General features: G+C 34.8%; 2 protein-coding genes across 4 annotated transcripts; one reads left to right on the plus strand and one right to left on the minus strand.

Moving 5' to 3' along the window:
• The first annotated feature begins 796 nt into the window (after positions 1-796).
• Positions 797-6,447, plus strand: LOC102659753 (protein FAR1-RELATED SEQUENCE 7). Of its 2 annotated transcripts, none has more exons than XM_006579628.4 (2): positions 797-988; positions 3,601-6,447. In XM_006579628.4, the coding sequence occupies exon 2, from the start codon at positions 3,605-3,607 to the stop codon at positions 6,053-6,055; it is 2,451 nt and encodes an 816-aa protein (XP_006579691.1). In that variant the 5' UTR covers positions 797-988; positions 3,601-3,604; the 3' UTR covers positions 6,056-6,447. The 2 variants fall into 2 exon arrangements, with proteins under 2 accessions (XP_006579691.1, XP_006579692.1); XM_006579629.4 differs by having other exon boundaries at positions 3,611-6,447.
• A 177-nt stretch (positions 6,448-6,624) lies between these two features.
• Positions 6,625-11,087, minus strand: LOC102659529 (protein WVD2-like 4). 2 transcript variants are annotated; one of them, XM_006579627.4, is made up of 9 exons: positions 10,834-11,087; positions 9,636-10,267; positions 8,991-9,545; positions 8,800-8,855; positions 8,608-8,685; positions 8,020-8,095; positions 7,870-7,932; positions 7,651-7,764; positions 6,625-7,186 (listed from the first exon to the last, which is right to left on the minus strand). In XM_006579627.4, the coding sequence occupies exons 2-9, from the start codon at positions 10,179-10,181 to the stop codon at positions 6,926-6,928; spliced, it is 1,749 nt and encodes a 582-aa protein (XP_006579690.1). In that variant the 5' UTR covers positions 10,182-10,267; positions 10,834-11,087; the 3' UTR covers positions 6,625-6,925. The 2 variants fall into 2 exon arrangements, with proteins under 2 accessions (XP_006579690.1, XP_006579689.1); XM_006579626.4 differs by having other exon boundaries at positions 9,636-10,229; positions 10,834-11,086.
• Positions 11,088-14,264: the final 3,177 nt, after the last annotated feature.

Here is a 14,264-nt window from a genome sequence, read left to right on the forward strand (position 1 = left end):
TTTTCATTGGTGTAGCACCTTCCATTTTAAACATTCTTAGAAGTTCTTTAGTGTATTTTTGTTGATGAATGAATATACCTTTGCTATCTTGATTGATCAATGGGTCACCAGTTTAAGTGTAAACTTGACCCAGCCAAATCTTCGAGGTCATGGTCGAGTTAGTGCGACAGATCGGATTAGTCTGGATTTTAAAATAACTCTCAAAAAATTATATAATTGTTGATAATTTTAATAATTAACTAAATTATTTATTTTTAATTCTTATATAGTAATTAATCTGAGTCTTATAAAATCTTAAATATATAAGTTACTACCTATATTCCTAAATTATAATATTTTTTTAACTAATTCACACCCTTTAAGAAAGTTAGTTAATAATATTAGTTAACAATTTATATTATTTTTTTTTAAATTACCCTTAATATTATCTAGACTCATCATCTCTCTTTTCAATTTATTACTTTCCACTTAATTAGTGTGCATTAGTATTCTTTTTCAATCTTTATAAGAGAAAGAATGTACTTATTAAAAAGTAATTAAAAATATTTTAATCAAAAAGTAATTAATGCAAATGACGGAAATAATCTTATATTTATGGATGAAAGTAGTAGTAAAATAAAAAATTAATGCCAAACCTGATACACTAATACTAACCAGAGATATAAGGTGGTTTGAGTGTCTAATAAAAGAAAGAAGGAAAATATGATTGGTTTGATATCTTCTCCTGCTATTACAAAACTTACAAACTAACAATTAATATATATAAATAAATAAAAACTAATACTAACTTCTACAATGATTACTTGTTAGCTAAAAAAAAAACTTCTACAGTATACTCCTGACGTCCTTTGTAAATAACAAACTGCAGAGATGAGAATTGTCCGCTTTCTCCGTTTCGTTTCGTGTGTGTGACCGAACGAACAGCTCCGAATTATTTAAAGCCCAATTAAAATTTCTGCGGTTCTTTCCGATTCTCCTCAGCTTCCAGGTTCCAATTTCTTTCACACTCTCTATGCCTCCTCTTTTATGCTTCTTAATTTTCTGTACCAAGCACTTGATTATTAACTCAGAAACCAATGCTATTTATTACTATAACAATTTGATTTAACCTCATTTAGTGCCAATTAACTTAATTTGATCTTTCCCTTTTGTTCTTTTCTGTGATTCACTCGTTTTTCGTCCTGTAAATTTATCTATTGTCAAATTCCTTGAGTGATTACTGATTTTGTTAATTGCTATCTGTATATATATGCATTTGATAACCCTAACCCTAACCTAAGACTTTGTTCTCTCACTCCTGTGCACATTAAGTGATTGATTCAAGTCCTCTGCATTTGTTTTGGGTCTGTTTATGATGTGGCTAATGGTTTGTGGAATGAACTTAACTGAGTTTTGAGAGAGTGGGTAATGCAAGTATTCAGCTCCGCCATTGTGTAACTCTTTCCCTCATGGTTTTTGGTTTGATTTCCTCAATTAGAGTGAGCTTATATCATTTTGATCCACTATTTGTCTATAGTTCCAGAATTTTACTTTGTATTGCAATATTGTCAAAACATCATTAGGTAATGGTGTAAAAAAGATTTACAATAATGGGAATCTAATTTGAACTTTATGGCTATGATTAGTAGATTATGAAAAGGGATGGAATGAAGGAACAGAATGGAATAACAATAGTTTAGATTATAGCTTGGAATGTGATAGAGTGCTACAAGTAGGCTATTGTAAAACTCGAGAAAACTACCATTAAAGTTAAAAAGAAGATAAAAAATAAACAATGATATTTCCCATTGATCCTAATAGGTAAAGAGGAATACACTTATATAGCCTTAAATGATGTCAATCAATGGATAATAATAATTCCTAGTGTCAACATCATATAGCCTCATTATGGATTTGATGTTGGGGCAATAAGGTGGAAATACGTGGCATTGTGGGCGTGCGGGTTGGTTTTGATAATGTTATGAACGGTTGGAATTTGCATAGGGAATTGTTTGGATTTCAAAAACACCATCACCAGCTGTGTTGTCAAAAGTTGGGTTGGGTCACATGATGTTGACCGGAGCTGACCCATGTCTTGTAGTGACCACGAGCAGGTTTTATCCAAGGGTGAGAGGATTGTATTTGCAGGTGGGATTTGAACATGTGTTGTTGCCGGTTGAATTTTGGAAAATGATGTGGGATGGATGAACAGTGGAGATGAAACCGTTTTGAAAGGCCAAGATCGGACAATGTTTGGTGTTGATGGGGACCTGTAGTGAAGGAAGATAAGGCTGGAGAGACACAGCTTGAGGAATGAGGATGGTTGTGGATCTGCAGTTTGTAAGCATAAGAGAATTGGAGGGTTTAGAATCCACGATGGAAGGGAAAAATGTTTTAGCTCATTTTCGTGGACAAGCAAGACATGTCCACAAAGGTTTGTTGACTGTATTGTATAATGGGTGTTGTGGGTGGTGGTTGATGGTGTGGGAGGGGAGTAAGCTGATGAAGGCACCATTGTTAGAGTGCTACAACTAGGATGCTCTGAAACTAGAGAAAACTATCATTAAAGCTAAAGAGAAGATAAAAGATAAACACTGATATTTTCCATTGATGATCATACCAAATGAGGGATACAATTTATAACCTTGTTGCTATCAATAACAACCGTACAAGTGTCCCCACCTAGTTTTAGGGAATTTAAATAAGGTTACAATTTTTGAAATAGTCATGTGTGCCAAACAACCATACAAATGATCAAACCCTTTGATTCAATTAAAGGGATACTATTTTTAGACGAATGAACCACCCACGCACTGCTTTTCACTCCCCTTAATTGAATCAAAGGGTTTGAAATGAAAGCTCCATTCTTCATTGAATCACATAAGCTCTTTAGACAAATGAACCACCCACGCACTGCTCTTTTCAGTGCCATCTCTGACATTCTTTGTGATGTTCTTTGGTTTCCAGCCAACCCATGACTTCTGCAGCAATGCTCTGTTCTCTCACTGAGACAGTGCTATGTTCTTTATTTGAGGCTGAGTTTCTTTGGCCTTTCACATGTCTTTCATCTTTGTTCTTCTCTGTGTTCTCTTTAGGATGTCTTCAATTTTTGGTGTAGTGTTAAATTGTCTTAAATTTTAGATGTTTTAAAATTGAGTATTTGTATATGTATAATATAATATTTTGTATCTCATACCTATAATATTGCTGTAGTGGTTATCCCACCATGGTGTTTTCGGGGTTGGCTGCTACTCACTGCTATCCAGGATTGATAGCTATGATTTTCAATTTTAAAGCATATATTTCCTTCATAACCTGTAGCAGAGACATGGTATATCATGTTAGGTTTTGATATAATTAGAAATTTCTTTTTTTTTTTCAACTGTACTTATGGTGTGTTTGGATACCTTCAAAATCATGGAGGGATATCCCAAAACCATGTAAAAATGTGATTTTTCCATAGCAACAATGTGTTGCTTCCCATTCACTGTAAAATCAAAATTGATTTTGGCCCACCTCAGCACCACCCCAAACACGTTATGTGTATATAATGCAGATTGTCTGCTGTTGTTGCTGTATGCTTTCCTCCCCTTGTTTTCTTTTGATATATTTTGAACATAGGTCGATGCAGGATACTGAACCTGATATAAAAAGGCACCCCCTGGAAGATGCAGAAAATGAATGTCCAATATCCCCTGAGGTGGTGATTGATATGGGGCAGGAGAGTCAGACTCAAAACCACAGTGATTTCTCCGTCTCAGACACTAACAAGGTCATTGACACCGAGAATGAGTGTACCAGTCCAAATGTTTGTCCTGTTGACAATAGTCACATGGAAATTAATGATGAATGCCAGACATCAAATATTTTCCATGTTGACAAATTTCCTACTAACGTCAGTAGTGGACAGTTGTGTGAGACTGAGAACCCCTGTGCTACCTTTGTTACAATGACTAGTACTGATGTAAAAAATGAGGAGGAAATATGTGTGGCACCCAAGATTGGCATGGAGTTTGAATCAGAAGACACTGCTTACAAATGTTATAGCGAGTATGCTGTCCTCAACGGTTTCAGCATAAGAAAGGATTTTGTCAACAAAAGTAGGATAAATGGTGCAGTGGTGTCCAGAAGATACACCTGCCATAGACAGGGTTATCGTCCTAGCAAAAATGGTACATACTTGAGGAAATTGAAGCAGGAAACAAGAACTGGTTGTTTGGCACACATGACTATTTCTCGTCAGCCGAATGGAAAGTTTTGTGTCATTAATTTTGAAACTGAGCACAATCACGAGTTAGTAACACCCTGTACTGCTCATATGTTACAATCACAGAAAAGATTGACTTTTGCTCAAGCTGTTGAAGCAAACTTAACCAAGTCAGGGTTGGATGGGGTACCAAAACTGGGAATGGGATTTGACTCAGAGGAGCATGCATATGAATTTTATAATACATATGCTGGACATGTAGGTTTCAGTGTAAGAAAAGATTATGTAAATAGGAGTAAAGTTGATGGTGCTGTGGCATCTAGACGATTTACTTGCTTCAGAGAAGGTTTTCGGCATAAAGACAAACAGGATACAAATGTAAAGAGACCTCGAAAGGATACTAGAATTGGATGTTTAGCACAACTGGTAATTTCTCGACAACCTGATGGTAGATATCATATTACTCACTTTGAAGAAAAGCATAATCATGAGCTTGTTGCTGCATGTAGAGTGCACATGTTAAGATCACAAAAGAAGCTAGCTACAACTCAAGTTGAAAAGAACATTGCAGATGGATCTAATGTGCTGCCCACGTCAACCTCTGAATCCAATTGCAAGGCTATTGAAGGCTTTGTTGATATGGATTGTGATCCCATGGGTCATGAATACAAACTACCTTTCAAATGTACAAGCAAAATGAAAGAGGGAGAAATTGAAAAGATTAAACATCACTTCCAAATCAAGCAATCAAAGAATCCTTCTTTCTTTTATGCTTTCCAGCTTGATGCTGATGATCAAATAACTAATATATTTTGGGCTGATACAAAGATGATGGTAGACTACGGTGATTTTGGTGATGTTATTTGTTTTGATAGTAGTTATAAATATTATAAGGACTTCCGGCCATTTGTTCCGTTCCTTGGTATAAATAATCACCAGCAAATGACTATCTTTGGGGCAGCACTTCTTTATAATGAATCTGTAGAATCTTTGAAGTGGCTGTTTCGAGTTTTCATTGAGGCAATGTCTGGACGCAAGCCAAAGACAATCCTTACAGATCTAGACATAATAACAGCTGAAGCAATCAATTCCATATCACCTCAAACAAATCATCGAGTTTGTGTATGGCATGTCTATCAAGATGCCCTCAAACAGCTGAGTCATGTTTCTGTTAGATCTGGTTCTTTTGTAAATGATTTGAGAAGCTGCTTCTTTGATAATGAGGAGGAGGATTATTTTGTTAATGCATGGAATGCTCTCCTGGACAAGTATGATCTGTGGCAAAATGAATGGTTGCAACAAATATATGGCAGCAGAGATAGATGGGCCATAGCATATGGAAGACAGTTTTTTTGTGCTGACATGGTAAGCATGCTACTGAGAGAAAATCTTACTGGCAACCTGAAAAAGTACCTAAAGCATGGCACAGACATTCTTCCACTTTTGAAGTATCTTGTTAAGGTTGTTACTGATTGGCACTACAGGGAATTAGAAGCCAATTATGACATGAGCCAGCATATGCCACCGCTGATGGGGGATATCATTACGTTAAAGCATGCAAGTGCTCCATACACACCTAAGATATTTGAGTTATTTCAGAAAGAATATGAAGCATGTTTGAATCTAGTGATAAAGCATTGCACTGAGAGTGGATCATTGTATAATTATAAAGTTAGCATATATGAACAGGTACGAGAGTATTCGGTTACTTTTGATTCTTCTAACAAGACAATCAGTTGCTGCTGTATGAAATTTGAGTATGTGGGAATCTTATGCTGCCATGCATTAAAAGTTCTTGACTATAGGAACATAAGGATAGTTCCATCCCAGTACATCTTAAAGAGATGGACAAAAGATGCTAGAGTTTGACCTCTCAATTTTCAGAGGCAAATTTGAACTAGTCAATTGAAGGCATTTAGATTAACCTAGGCTGTCATTTTGTATCCATGGCAGATACAAAGTAGTGTTTCATTTGCAAAACTTTTAATTTAACAGAACAGGCAGCCTATATCATGTATTAATCTTGTCTGAAATTGTACATCTTCCTGAAATGTTACTTGCATTTGTATGTTACAGATCAAAAATAAGAAATACACAATAATGCAGATTTCTTGACAAATTTGTTACAACAAATTTGCTACACATTATAAGAAAAAACTTCTGAAGGAAGTTAATCAAAACAATGTATTCTTGCTTTTATCCATTTTGTTGCTGAGAATTGGCGTTTGTAAGCATACCCTTCCTTTGGTGATTACCGATTATAAGCCAAAATTGTTTGTATCTCAAGGTTAGGGTGTACTCTATACATTAAGCCAATTTGCCATTCCGGTTATGCAAGTCTTATTTGTTATTTGCGTTTCTAGGCACACTTTCACTTAGAGAAGTTAGATTTTGCTACAATTTGTGCATGACTTCTACAAAAATTCCAATACATTTTGAAATAACGAATCGCTCAATATTGGTTATACATGGTAAAGATATTTGAACAAGAGGGGGGGCACAGAAAGAGAGATGGTGAGGGTGGAAATAGAAAAAAAAAAAAAAAGGAATAACGTGTCAGAAGGCCACACTAATGACCAATGTTGCTATATACCTGGAATACAACAAGGGTCATACTTATGATCATTGGGTCTAACTAGTGTGATACAATACAATCCCATCTCCATGAAGCTACATTTACAAGTTTACACTGATCTTTCCGCTGCTAGTAGAATCAATTTGTCAAGTGATGTTTTGCTCTCAACATGGTTGATATTTGAAGTTTCTACCAGTATGGTATCCATTCTGAATATTTGGTGACGTATTCTCATGAGTTGGAATAATCGTGGAAGTTGAAGTTAGAGGATGAGACAAGGTGCGACCACTCTTTCCCTGAAAATGCTTCGTGCCACTGTTTTTCAATACAGGTCTGTTGGGAGGAAAAGAAGTCTTGCTGTCTGCCGCCATACTAGGGGTGGATTTCCTTCCGTCTTTAGGTGTTTCAAAATGTGTCAGTGGATCCTAGAAGGAAGCAGTTGTTGGGAATGAATTTTAGTGCTTCAGGAGTATGTACTCATTAAAATCATGACAGTCAACATGTATAGTTTTACCTTTTTCCCATTTTAATTTGTTTAGATAGAAAAAATAACAGAAAACTATTAAAGGAGTAGGTAAGAGTACTGAAAATTTGCTCCTCTCATGGATTTGGACTGACGGGTTTGTCTGGTTTGAAAATCTTTTTTTTTTCACTTCTAATTATGAAATTGACATTATTTTCACTTTCTTATTTTCAAAAGTTTATATAGGAAAAAAATTTGAGTAGGAATTGCAAAAACAATTTTCACTGTTTCTAATACAGACTTTTGAAAATAGAAAACAAAATATTGTCTCAAATAAAAATGACCCTTAAAAAATCTCTATACTTTCCAATCTTGAAGTGCAAATGGTCAAGATCACTGTAATTGTTACCAATTTAAGAAAGATACCTTTTTTGTCTCATTCGTTGATGTTTTCCTTTCCTTGTAAAAATCAGGCAGTGGCCTGGCTTTGAAGCAAAAGCTTTGGCGTAGTTTTCTAATAATCTCGGTCTCAGTTTTCTCCTGCAAATAAGAGGATTAGATGTTTTTGATTAAACTGAATTTTAAGAAACAAAGATAACTCTCACAACAGCATTTTACTTGGTACTAATTTTATTTGTCACCCACCTTGAGTTTGGTATGCAGCTGCACTTTTTGTGCTTCATTAGCATTGAACTTTTCTTCAAGTTTCTAAAATTGATGAAGATCAACAGACAATTACTTTAATAACCACGTTATGTAAACTCATAATTAATAAAAAAAGGATTTTAATTTTGCCTTCTTTCTTCTTGCAGCCCTTTCTTCTGTCCTCAAGCTGAAAGGGGATGATATAAGTGGGGATCTCATTCTATTTCTGCATAAAAACAATATATTGGTAATACAGGTCTAAAAACAATAACAACGAAAAGAAAAGCCCCTTATATAATAAAGACCAATAGACCATATATTGCTAAAAGTACTTGCAAAGGTTAAAGACCTTCCAATCAGTTACCAAGTTGCACCAACTCTTTCAATGAATTGGCTGAGAATGTTCTTAGAACTATTATGTACTGGCCGTATATTATATAGAGATAAAACTGAAGTTTGTAGATGTGTATGTATCTCCTAGACCAGTAATCTATTGAAGAGAATGATGAAGATGAGTAATTCTTTATTTCTAGTCCTTTTTATATGACGATGGCTTTAATCAGCTACTAATGAAACACCTAGATTTGTGCTCTTAGTGGCCTGCTTTCCAGCCTCAATGCTATAACATGCTTCAATTCATTTCCATGGTAAAAAAAAGGTAATAATAACCAAGATAAATTGTTCATTTATTGACTAAAATTTTTACTACTCATGGAATCTTAAGTGGAAAGAACTTACTCTCCAGAAAGCAAGCGCCATTTAGAACCACCCGTATGGTTTCCTGGTGCTGATGATAGATCAAGAGGCGTTTTGTTCCTGAAATTTTACAAAATTTACATGCACCTTTTCATCAATATGGGATGAGAAACAGCTAGAGAAAAGTTGAAACCATATTTCACATTACAACTAACAATTTTATAAATCAAGTACCTTTTCTTTTCAGTTAATGGGGTCAATGAAGATTGCTTTTGCATCTCCTTGGAAGCCTGTAATTTGAAAATGACTCACTTTAGGGTGAAAAATGACAAAAATTGCAACATGGAAGATCATGGCAAAATGGATGCTGAAGGGTTTTGAATAGGGTGAAAAATTGAAAAGACAAAGCATAAAAGCTGAAATACCATAGTTGGAGTTCTTAGAGGAGTCAAGCTATCCTTTGAAGCCTTGGAAGAACCAGCACCAGCTCTTGTACTTTCAAATTTCCTCATGACTGAAGCAGTCAATCTATTAAGTTCTCTAATGGGTGTAAAATTAACTGATCTAGGAGTAGATCTCTTTTTATCTGCAGTGCTTAATATAGCAGGCTTATTTCTCATTGGAGTAACAATATTATCCCTTTCGAATGAAATAGCAGCTGTGGACTGAACAGGTGTAGTAGTGAACTTGGAGGTTCCGTTAGCAAGTTTATTGCTCATTGGTGTAGCAATATTATCTCTTTTGAAAGAAATAGCAGCTGTGGACTTAATAGGTGCAGTGGTGAACTTGGAGGTTCCATTAGCAGGTTTGTTGCTAATTGGGGTAGCAATGTTATCTCTTTTGAAAGAAATAGTTGCTGTGGACTTAACAGGTGTAGTGGTTAACTTGGAGGTTCCATTAAACTTTGACAACTTAAAGGAAGAAACGGGTGGTTTCTTCATGCCCACACTTGCCAAAACTTCCTGTTCAGATTTGGATACCTGTTGCAATAACTAGTCAGTGTTATCACCTCAAAATATCCACACACAAAAAAAAAAAAAAAAATTCTGGAAATAAATAAACATAATAACCTTCACTATTGGTGTCAAAATTGGAGGTGTTACAATTGCACTAAGCTTTTCACTTTCCTCCATTTGTGCATCAACATCTTCAACCTGGTTTTGCAATTCAACCTTCATTGAACTTCCCACAACAGCTACTTTTTCCATCACTGCCTCAGCTCCCTCTACCTTGGCACTTTCAGGTGTAACACTTACATCATGCTCACTGACTGTGAGTCTGACGACAGCATCTTGCTCAGAGGTAACACTTAAAACCTTTGCATCTTGTTCTTCCTTGACAACCATTTCAGAATTTGGACTTATTTGTGAATTATGAGTGTCATTGTCATTGTCAATTACTCCCTCATCTTCTTGTCCTGTGGCATTTTTCTGTGCCTCATTGTTTGCTTGTTCAAGCAGTGCAGCTGCCTTCTGAGCAGCAAGTTTCTTGTAGTGAGCTTCAAAGAAAGCCTTCTTCTGTGCAACTGAACCGGGTCTTGAGTACCTCTCTGCCTCTTCTACGTAGCGGTTGTGGGAGAAGCTGGACCACTTCTCCCATGCCAGGGACTCTGACATGAACCTCCCAAACGAAATTGATTGCCCAAGTGCATGAATAGGGTTGTTCTGAAACGCACAAGTTTCACAGTTTTTTCAAGGTGAACCTTCATTGAACAAGGAAAGAAAAATCTCTTCTTGATTAATTGCACCCAACATATGGCCTAAAAACAAAGCTTTAATGAATTATGTTATGGTAACCCCACTCAAAACCCATCAAACATTAATTGTATTGGATTATAGTTTGCAAACCATGGTTTGGCCCCACCAAAAGCAACGTTTTTTCACTTCTACTTACTCAAAATATGATTTGAGACCCAAAAATGATGTTCATATTTGCTTATCATGTTATTTGTGGATGAAACTTAGATTGCACTCTCCATACTACGGTTTGGGGTATACAATTACAAACAGACAATAATACAAGTTCATGTAAAATCATTACAAGGGGTTGCATGCAATTCACTAGTGAAAGCAGGAATGAACACCCTTTTGAAAATGCAAAATTTTTTCTTTCATTCCGTTGTTTCATAAACTACATGCATGACCAAGTAAAAGAGTAAGAAAAACATTAAAAAGATAAAGGAAAAGAAACCAAATGGAAGTTATTTGAGGTGGTTCAGTTCAAGAATCCAATAAACAAATTCTGGAAGTGACTGCTGAATGAACTAACCTCGTTGGCTTCATTGGAAATGCCGGAAGCATAACAGAATGGTTGTTGCATGAGACAAGTTGAGTCCCCCATGTTTCACTGCAACGAGGAAACCTCAAAAGATCCAAACTTTACCACAATTATTATTATGATTTCTCCTTGTTAGTATTACCATTACTATTACTATTGGAAATACTATATTCTACTTTGTTTTATGTATGTGGCCGTTTGTTTGTGGGCACCTACACATTCAAATTTGAAATTCAAAATCAAGCATGGTTGGTTTGGTTGTGTGTGAATGATGTGGAAAAGCAGACAACTTTAACAGATTATAAAAAAGAGAAGTGTCGTGCAATCTTCAACCTTTTCTTTTCGTTTTCCAGAGTGTGGGGTCCACTAACAAAGTGTTTGGAAGAGTAGCCTCAATATTTTTTCACACCACGAGAATGACTTGCACGTTTATTTAACAGTTAATAATACATGATGGCACATATTTTAGTTCAGTCATATAGATTATGATAATTTTATTAATTTTAATTTTAATTATTTGTTATATACGAATAATAATAATAAATTTATTGATTGACAGTGTAATTTCTTATACTATACTAACAATAACAGTGCACGAAAGTTAAACTATTTTTAATACTTTTTTATCTTTTAGTTAAAATTTATTAAAAAATTACATAATTATGAATGTGATTCATTAAATACATGCATGGTTTGATATTGGATCTCCCAAAATCACATTGAAATAATAATTAATGTAATTTTGAATAAATATTCATGTTTGATTTGCATTTAAGAATTTAAGAATTAATATGAAAATCTCCAACATTCTCTTGTTAATCTGTTATTGTTGGCTAGCTTGCTTGAATTTGGTATAGCTTCAATTCAAATTAATGCTTTCTCTGTTCAACCTAAGAAGCTAATTCTTTGATATGCATGTTGGTAACAATGGGAACAAACAAGAATGAATGAGGGATGGTGAAGATATGTAACACGTTGAACTACCAGTGGTTGCAACATTACCCAGGCAAAATAACAAAAGGATGTGGACTATGTGTGTCCAAGGTTGGTAATTTGAAAATGAAACAATATTATTATTGGACGTGTTTGAATAAAAGGAAAGAAAATAAAGAAAGTGGAATTATGTTTTATTGGGGAAAGAATGTACAACTTTTGGATGCGTGTGTCTAATGATTTAATCAATGGCAACATTGATTTTTTCTTTTCTTGAGTTGTATCATAGATGCTACATCAAGAGAACTTGCCATAATAATCTTTCAATGAATTTGACATACCAATTATAAGTGTAACTATAAGAGATATTCAACGCAAAATGCTTTTATATAAATGGATTTATGTATTTTTCTTCATTTATTTTGATACATTTTCTTGAGACACATTGCTAAATTAGAATTTAGAATATCACATTCACAGGCACAAGACAATGGTGACTTCAGGAGAGACTTTCAGAGAGAAAACCGGTGTGACCTTACCCCACCAGATCCACCGAACAAGAGACGGGGTCATGTCCATGTTACGTGTAACATTTTTTATTTTTGACTTATCAGCGGCTCTTACACTACAACACTTCACACGGTGACACTTCACTCAATATCCTTGTTGGTCAGAACCCTTTACCGGTCAACATCCTCTGTAGATAGTCCTTTCCAAGACCTCAAAAATTAGTTCAGCCTACTTCCAAGATCAATGGTCAATCCCACAAACTAAAACAAGATATTTTAGCTAATTTTATCCCCACTCATATGTTTTTCGAGAAACTTCTCAAAAGGTCACTTATCTCATAACTACTCGAAGTCAAACACACTTAACTATGAAGTTCTTGAGTGATAGGCTACTGAAAAGTAGATGCATCTTGTTGGTATAGGTAGTATCAATTAATTCTTTTAAGTCTTTCTCAATTATACAGTCTCATACATGTACAGTCTCTGGATCCCTCTCATTCTAGTGTGATTCAATCGGGGTGTTACATGTCCACCAGCTTTTGCCTGGTTCGTCCTCAAACCACACCATCCTAGGAGAGAGGTCTACTCTAATACCATTTGTAACGCCATTGATTGTCGACTTCTCGGTGGGTCTCACACTACAACACTTCACGCAGTGACGCTTCACTCAACATCCTTGTTGGTTAGAACCCTCCACCGCTCAAAACCCTCCATAGGTAGCCATTTTCAAGACCTCAAAAATCAATTCTGCCTACTACCAAGATCAATGACTAACCCCACAAACCAACACAATACTTTTCAACGTGTTTTGTTCTCACTCACACGCTTTCTATAACGTCCCATTTTTCGTAAAATAGAAAAAAAGTTTTATTTAAAAATTAATTGGGATTTTAGAAATTAAATAAATGAGATGATAGGGGTTTTGATGCAATCCTCCCTAGGAAGGGACCAGTCACCAGAGCCAAGAGCAAGAGGCTCCAAGAGGAATAAGTGCACGTCCCCCCCCCCCCCCAAGGAAGAAGTGCATGCCCCCCCCTCTACACTACTAGAAAATAGGATTTTTACATTGGTTATTTAAGACTGTTACTAACTGATGTTGAAAGTACCGATGTTAAAAGTACCAATGTTGAAAGTATTATAGTTAACATCGGTTTTGGAAAATCGATGTTAACGAAAAAATATAACACCAATTATTTAAATAACTGATGTTATATGATAAGAATTATGAAAAATTAAAGTTATATATGTACACATCAACATCGGTTTTTTAAAAAACCGATGTTGTTTTTAGGAATTTTTTTAATATGCTGTCTGTTTTTTCAATAAACTCAAAATTAACCTACAAATTTTAAAACCAGACCACACAACATATAATTTTCATTCTGTTTTGAAACAGCTTTTACCAGAAATTCCATAAGAAATTTACTAATTACTATGAATTAAAAACATATTTAATGTTGAGACATGAATTGTAAAAAATGCAAAGTAAGTAAATATAAACTACATAAAATTGTATGCCAAAGAAAAGGCATAAACAAGGATGAGATACATAAAATTGTTTTCCTCTTACTAACAGTATTATATGGCATGATTAAGAATATTTTGGGCAGTCATGATTGAATTGGAATAATTGAAACCTTGCTTCTAAAATTTTCACAATGTCACACAAAAATTCCCAAAAATATTTTTATCACCATTTCATGTAGTGTTTTAAAAATTGGACCAATCAAGGTACTAGATTAATGGGTCACTGGTCCAACTAGTGAGTTAGTAATTGAATGGCAAGAATCATCTACTAACATAATATATATATATTATATTATATTATTTGGGTCATATCTATACTAATTAATCATAGATCTATAGGTAAGAAGTTATACTAAATAGTTTTTAGGTCTTGGGTTCAATTTTTGGATTTTTTATTTTATTTTCATTAAAACTTGTATTTAAAAGAAAATAATAAATATTAGTTGTACTAGA

Source organism: Glycine max, chromosome 5, assembly GCF_000004515.6.
Source record: "Glycine max cultivar Williams 82 chromosome 5, Glycine_max_v4.0, whole genome shotgun sequence".
Classification (NCBI taxonomy): Eukaryota; Viridiplantae; Streptophyta; class Magnoliopsida; order Fabales; family Fabaceae; genus Glycine; species Glycine max.